The sequence below is a fragment of the Rhea americana genome, unplaced genomic scaffold (genome assembly GCF_003343005.1).
Source record: "Rhea americana isolate MKP2758 unplaced genomic scaffold, rheAme1 scaffold_86, whole genome shotgun sequence".
Taxonomy (NCBI): Eukaryota; Metazoa; Chordata; class Aves; order Rheiformes; family Rheidae; genus Rhea; species Rhea americana.
The window spans coordinates 1330394-1337566 of record NW_028187044.1 but is presented as its reverse complement, the minus strand read 5'-3'; the positions used below and the strand labels follow the sequence as shown (position 1 = coordinate 1337566).

At 40.2% G+C, this 7173-nt stretch overlaps 1 protein-coding gene across 1 annotated transcript; it reads right to left on the bottom strand.

The window, feature by feature from the left end:
• Positions 1-3124: 3124 nt before the first annotated feature.
• Positions 3125-6335, bottom strand: CUNH10orf53 (chromosome unknown C10orf53 homolog). Its single transcript, XM_085323687.1, has 3 exons — positions 6275-6335; positions 4154-4273; positions 3125-3195 (listed from the first exon to the last, which is right to left on the bottom strand). Exons 1-3 carry the CDS (start codon positions 6333-6335, stop codon positions 3131-3133), a joined length of 246 nt encoding a protein of 81 aa, XP_085179813.1. The 3' UTR covers positions 3125-3130.
• Positions 6336-7173: the final 838 nt, after the last annotated feature.

The following is a 7173-nucleotide window of genomic DNA, read 5'->3' as shown; positions in this document are numbered from 1 at the left end:
TTCTGGGGTTGCACTAAGGGGACCGGACGGGGGGCCACRCAATATGTTGCACATGCTTGATACGGTTGTTTTCATCTTTTTTTTTWAAAAATGTATCAAGTAATGTTAGTTTCTTTTCTTGGTAGCTGATTCTATGTTTTTTATTATCCCCTCCCCTTTTGAAGAAATTACTGGAAAATTGTCAGATTTTTTTAGAGCAATTTGCGAAACACGACAAAACAGGCATGACAGAGTTTAATCATGTTATAAGAGACTGTTACTCTAAAAGGCAAACTATTCTAGTTATATTGTATTATTGTGCCATTAGAACCATTTGACTGCCAACTGTGCAGCAGTGGGGCTCCAATCAACAGGGGCCTTTGTGTGCTTTCCATTGCAAATAGCGCTGAGGATAAGAGGGAGAGGCTCTTTAYGGTACAATTTTTTCAGTGATTAAAAATACTTGAGATCCATTTCAGTGATCAGAAATGTGTCTTAATGAGACAATTAGTCAAACCATAAAGGCTGCACAGCAATTTAGCTGGAGCTACTACTGGAATAATTTGCTGCTACTGCTTTCTTCCTCCTGATTTAACTTCTTCACAATAGCTTGGGTGAAAGTCACTGTAGAGAGGATCTGCAGGCTAGTTCAGTCATTCTCAAATGGCCATGATTATCTGTGGGGCAGATGATAATCCCCTTAAACATGGGGGATACTTCCAGAGAAGTGTAGTTATTTAACGTATAAAAAGATATTAAATGTCTTTGTCCAAGTGGCTACTACATTGCCTTCAAACATCCAGCTGCCTGTTAATGCCATGGCAACTAATTGCAGGTAATATTTAGGGTACCAAACTGAATGGGCTACTTCTAATTTGTATTTTTCCCTTTTGTGACAAAAGCTCAGCAACAGGATCTCTGATCTCTTATGCCTTTTAGCCTGCCTTGTTCAAAATGTCTGATGGCGCTAATATTCTACCTTACTGGATCGACATAGCCTGTCATATTAAAAAGGCRTTCCATTTGTCTCTGATCTTCAACAATTTGGTCACAATATTACTCTAAAACAAAATCAGAGCAGTTGCTCTCAACCCATACTTAGAATCACAGACTCATAGAATCAGTAAGGTTGGAAGGGACCTCTGGAGATCATCTAGTCCAACCCCCCTGCTCAGCAGGGTCACGCAGAGCATGGTAGACAGGGTTGCATCCAGGCAGGCTTTGAAGACCTCCAGAGAAGGAGAGTCCACAACCTCTCTGGGCAACCTGTCCCAGTGCTCCATCACTCTCACAGTGAAGAAATTCCCCCTCACGCTCAGGCAGAACTTCCTGTGCTTCAATTTCTGCCCATTGCCTCTTGTCCTGTCACATGGGACAACTGAAAAGAGTTTGACCCTGTCCCCTTGACACCCTTCCTTCAGGTACTTATCCACATTAAGATCCCCCCCTACTTGCCTTGAAATCTCCTGCTTCTCTTTCAGAACTGAAGCCTTGTGTTCCTCAAAGCTTAGCTTTATTCCAGCTAAACAAGTTGATCCATTAAAACTTAACATCTCCCTAAAAAACTTCTCTCATTCTGACTTAGAGGTATACCAGAAATATTCTCAGGTTGATATTACACACACCCTGTACACTGTAAAATTTCTAAACTTATTTTTAAAAATAAATTAGTCACATTTGTGAGTTCTTTTGCCTGGAGCATTTGCATTGGTGTTCATGTTGTTTGATACTCAAGAACTTTAGGGAGCTTAGTCTCTTATCTTTTGGAGTAAATCCTGCTCAAGAATTAACATTATTTAAACTAACATAGTCTAATTAATTTGCATTTACCTAAGAGGCCAATAAACAATTTACTGCCAGAGGGAGAGGGAGCAGCAATCCATTCTAGCACAGTTGTTGTGATCTGGGGCTTTAGGAGCATGAATATACTTTTGCTCTGAAAACTGCTGCCACAAGGAGCTCTGTGCACAGCTCCTGTGCCAGTGGTTAAGTGGCCACTGCTACAGCACCCCTTGCACCCTCTGGAGAAATGCAGTAGTTGTGAGGTTTTATGTCTGTTTGTATGTTTTTTAAAAACCTCTCTGTGCTGTGGGTTACAGCTGGAAGCTGGAGTTAGATTCTGGCAGATGAGAGTTTGTTCAGTGATTATTTTGGGTCAGAATCAGGGTGAGGAGTGAACTCAGTGCTGCCTCTGCAGTGCAGAACAAGAGTGGGGCAAACGGCTAAACCCAGCCTTGCATCTTTGCGAGTGCCTGCTGCAGAATGCTCCTTCCTCTGTGTCACAGTTAATTTTATTCAACTCAGCATGGTTTCATCTGAATGTTTTCAGTTTCTCTCATCAGAGTTGCAGAAAGCAAAAATGTTTCAGTCTTCTACAGGGACACTACAGTTTCTGCTTCATTCAGCTGTAACTACTGGTATTTTTTTCTCACTTAAGGATAGTTTCTTCAATGCCTCTGGCATCTTTAAGTTTTTGTAAGATACTGTATTTGGCATAGCAGTAGCATTATTTTGATAGCACTGTTTTGTATCCGTACTGCAGTAAATATGGTTCATTTGTAACTGAAACTCTCTGCAGGTTGCAGCTGACAGGCAATATTGTAAGTGGTAGGATTTGTTCATCTTTGGTTTTATAACGGTCAGCCTGTCTCTCCTGCTGCCGCAGTAGAAACTATAGCTGTGCAGCCTAAAAATTAGAGATAATAGAGCATCTCTTTATTACACTTCCATAAAGTCAAATGTTTGGGTTGATTTTCACRTGTGAATGACTTTGAAATGGTGTCTTTAACATAGGAAACTTCCTAAAAGTTGAAAGAATGCAAAATATTCAGGAGTTTGATTCTTCTTATCAAAATCAAATTACTAGAACTACACATGACTCAGTTCTACACAAATCTATAACATTCAGGTTGGTAACATATGACTGGTTTTGGAAAAGTTAGTATATTGATACTTGGTTGACAAATGGATCCAACAAATAAGATTATCTAGTGGCTTAGTAAAAGACATAGAAGTGTAAAGAACCACTGTATCCTGACATTTCTAGTACATTTGTAATGTAAATAAATTGCCTGACCAAAAAAAAAAAAAAAAAAAAAAAAAAAAAAAAAAAAAAAAAAAAAAAGAGTAAAAGAGAATGTGTCCCTGTAAATCAGTAAGCATTCAATACTGCTTTTCTGGCTTCTTCACAGAGTGGATCCAACTTGCCATCACCTCCTAAAGGAGAAAAACACAACTTATATGCAAGTAAATTTATTCTTATTTTGCATTAGTATTCATTATTGTAGCATCCACATTTCTTTGCATTCTCCCTTATGGTGCTTTGACCCAGATTGGCTCTATCCTTTTTAGCTGCATAATCTGAGATTGTTTCAGCATTGATTTGGATTGGAAGCAGAGCAAGAAGTGGATGCAGCACTGCAGGTGATTCAATAAACAAGAGAAAGAAGGGAGAGAGAGAACACATACGCTCACTAGTATACACTGTCTTGAGCTGTGACCAAAAAGTTGTATTTTTTTGGCAGAAATTTCCAAAAAGACAACAAATGGAACCTTTCAGTTGCTGGTCTGTCTAGTTTCTTTGCAAGAAGGTGAAACCAATCAAGCTGTGCTGTTGGAAATGCCTTTATGGTCAGTCAGTTTTCTGCTTTCCCTCCACAAGTCCTCCTTTCCTGGCCCTAAACAGGCTCTTGAACAGTGAGGAGGGGAGAAGCAGTGGCTGTCAGCCTTTCTTTGGCTGCCAGTAGAATAGAAAATGCGAAAACTTAAGCCCTCAAGCTTCTTGTCTCTCCTGCAGCAAAAAATTTAATTAAAAAACTGCTGTCAGTGAAGCACCAAAATAAGGAGGCTGAAAAAACAAAGAAGCTAAAGCCCAAGCATAGAAAGGTATTCGTTATTTTGAATGGAGAATAGTGCCCTAATACGCCTGTGGGCTGAAACGTAAGTGGCTTGCTTGTGATTGTACACTGGAGCCTGGGGAAAGGTGCTGAGTAGTGGCATCTCAAGTTCCAAGCACTGCCTTGTGCACTTCAAAAACCTCAAATAGAAAGTACTGCAGAACTGTGAAGTGACAGTGTTGACAAAAGTCGGACTGTTTATGTCTTAGGAAATGCTCATTTCAAAATCTAAGTGTTTTCAGAGAGAGAGACTGGTCTGATTAAACCTTTGTACTCACCAAAGTCCAGGTCATTGATGTTGCAGCAAAATACAGTCTCCCCATTTACTATAAGTTCCACAGTATTCCAGTCTGGTATTTCTTCTAGAGTAAGTTCATGTCCATCTGCTTCCAAAACAGCTGCAAAAGAGCAGGGAAGCAGTGAGATCTACTATCATTTGCTTGGTTTGCTGTGAACTCATCAGTTTTAGAGCTTACGAGACCACAGAGCAAATAATAGTGTCAGCGTTGTTAAGTGCTGTACAAAACTCCCTACAATCCTATCAGCTCTAATTTCTGACTTCACTGTTATTACATTAATGGATCTCCTTTGAATGAAACCTCCACCCTCTGTCATTTCTAGTTCTAGCGGTTTCATAAAAGGCAAGAAATTCATTATGCACTTGTATTYGCTATTAACTGGCACAGCAGCTATAAGACACACAGTGTATTTATTTATAAATACCAGGGAATAAAATTAAATTCAAAAGAAATCTCTCATAAAGGTTAGGATGGTGCTATAGAACAGCTGGAACAACCTTGATAACCCACTTGTTCATTGACGCATAATTCATTTCACTTCTCCTTGAAGAGTAATTCCTCAGTACAGTTAAAGGCTCGAGACTTTGTGAAGCTTTCTGAGAATCAAACCAGAAGGGACAAAATCCTCTCTTAAACTATGTATCTGCTTAGGTACATTAGACTTGTTTGGGGTTTCTTACAGTACTTGTATAGCATTGCTGTAAATTAATCAGAACGGGGGAAGTAGATGAACTGGCTGATAATGCAACTCCAGCAGCACATAAATACCATAGGGGTCTGCTTGGGCCCCATAGGTTTAAATTTCTTTTTGAGTCATCTTATTCCATAGACTTGTTTTACAAGGCAGAAGAAGATTTCTGTATTTCTTCCACCTTTTCAGGTTCTTATCAATTATTTGTCAAGGCTGAGTCCATGTGCTGACAATACAAATCAGTTATTTTGGCCCATCTTAAAAGAAACTTAGGTAGAAGCACCACTTTCTTTATCCCAGCTCATTGTAGTTGTATGATAGGTAAGGGTGGGCATTTCCCCACTGGAACTTGCATGGCTCAAACATACAGCCTGACTGCATCCCCCTGTGAAAACTGATTGCAGTATTTTAATTTAACTCACTGAAGAACTACAGAAAATGACTCAGAAAGGAGTCCAGTAGCATTCCTTGAATTTCCAGTGTTTTTTTGACAGATGAGCAGAACCTTCATTAGACAATTCTAACTGCTTTCTAGGAAATTTTAATGCCAACCTCTGATAATTAATTCATATCTTTAAAATGGATGAGAGAGATGAAATCTTTGTACTGCTAGTTCTAAATTCATCCTTAAGAGGGATGGCTCACCAGGACACTGGTTTCAATAGTTTAAGGCCTGTTCTTCCCTAATCCGTATCACATGTGTATTTAAATGACTGAGTAATCTCAGGCAGATGTTTTGAATGAATTGTCAGTAGTATATACATATTGTATTACAGTATACTACTGTATTATTRTATTATGTTAGCTTCCATTATCAAGCCAACAGTGATCTGTCTGATACTGCGTTTGCTTACCTKTTTGTTATATGCACATGGTCTAAAGCACTTGTAATCATAGAATTTGACTTACCAGAATGCTTTAGATCCCATACATACAATTCTCTTGAGCTGGCAACTTTTGATGGGTTTTGTTAGGCAGAAATTTTTATTGTGTATCCTCATACAGAAGGAAAGCATTAAGATGGAGATCTAATACTCATTCCCTAATAAACATAAAATAGACTACAGAAATTCTTGATTCATGATGAATAAGGGAAAAATAGGGTATTAAAGTACTTCTTAATTTTCCTTAAAAAAAAAAGGGGGGGGCTGCTCACAGCCTGAACGTTAAGCTTCCACGGTATCCACCAGCCCCGTGAGTGGCCCTCCACCACTGCTGCCCTTCGGTAAGGCCTTTCCCAGCCAAAGCGCTGAGAGCGGCACGTCCCGCTCAGCTACCGGCCGGAGACTCGCCGCGGCGCCAGGCACTGCCGCAGCAGCGCCCGCTCCTCCTCCGCGCTAACCCGCGACCCCCGCGCCGGGGGGAACCCAACTCCCCCGCCCCCGCCGGCTGCAAGCGGCTCCGCGCACCTCGCAGGCCCTGCAGGCGGCAGCCGCCGTGTCGCACCGTCACCTGCGCGCGCCGCGGCATGGGGCTGAGGCGAGGCGAGGCGCGCGCCGCGACCGTTAGCGACCGTTAGGCGCGGCGCGAGCGGCACGCCCCCRCCTCAGCGCCTGCGGGACAGGAAGCGGCAACGAGACCTTTCTGCGACGGTTTTTATTTGCTCTGAACCTGTGTCTTTAAGGTGAATTCATAGTACCAGGGTATCCTTCACTTTAAGTTACACATATATATATGAATATAGAGGCAGATAAATACCATATTCAGTAAAGCACAAAACAAAGCCGAGTGTGCTATGAATACACATTTACATTTATCGTAAATCTACACTATTTTACAAAAATATCACTAAAATATTTTTATGTCCTCTGTAACTTATACACCAGAAGTTCAGCTATATTGTCATAATATGTCCTATTTTATTTACAGATAGCATAAGGTCTTCRACAATGCTCAAAATGAATGCTATGAGGTACTTAGACCCTTAATACGCAGCACTGTTCTGAAGTCAAATTTCTTTTGCTTTTGTTCACTGTGAATACTGACATTCACAAAAATCTGCTTTTAGTCCTGTATCCCAGTGTTGTATGTACGCATGTGTATACCAGTGTATAGCATGAAATAATTACCATCTTAAAACTCTTGCAGTGAATTTGTCTCAACCAAAAGGTTTAAATCATTGCCACTTGGTACATTAACATAATTACACTTGGTCAATTGAGATTTTCTACCATTTTAAATATCCATTCCATAGTTTTCCAATTAGAAACATTTTTAAAACTTCCTGTTTGATTTCCCTATATATACAGATTGTATATTTTAAAACCTCAGCAGAGAACTTCATTTATCTAATATCATTAATTTTGAA

Coding starts and splice junctions, on each gene's coding strand:
- CUNH10orf53 (XM_085323687.1), bottom strand. CDS start 6,335: ATGCCGCGGCGCGCGCAGGTGACGGTGCGACACGGCGGCTGCCGCCTG. Junction 4,274..6,274: donor CCGCCTGCAGGGCCTGCGAG/GTGCGCGGAGCC, acceptor GCTCTTTTGCAG/CTGTTTTGGAAGCAGATGGA. Junction 3,196..4,153: donor CATCAATGACCTGGACTTTG/GTGAGTACAAAG, acceptor TTTCTCCTTTAG/GAGGTGATGGCAAGTTGGAT.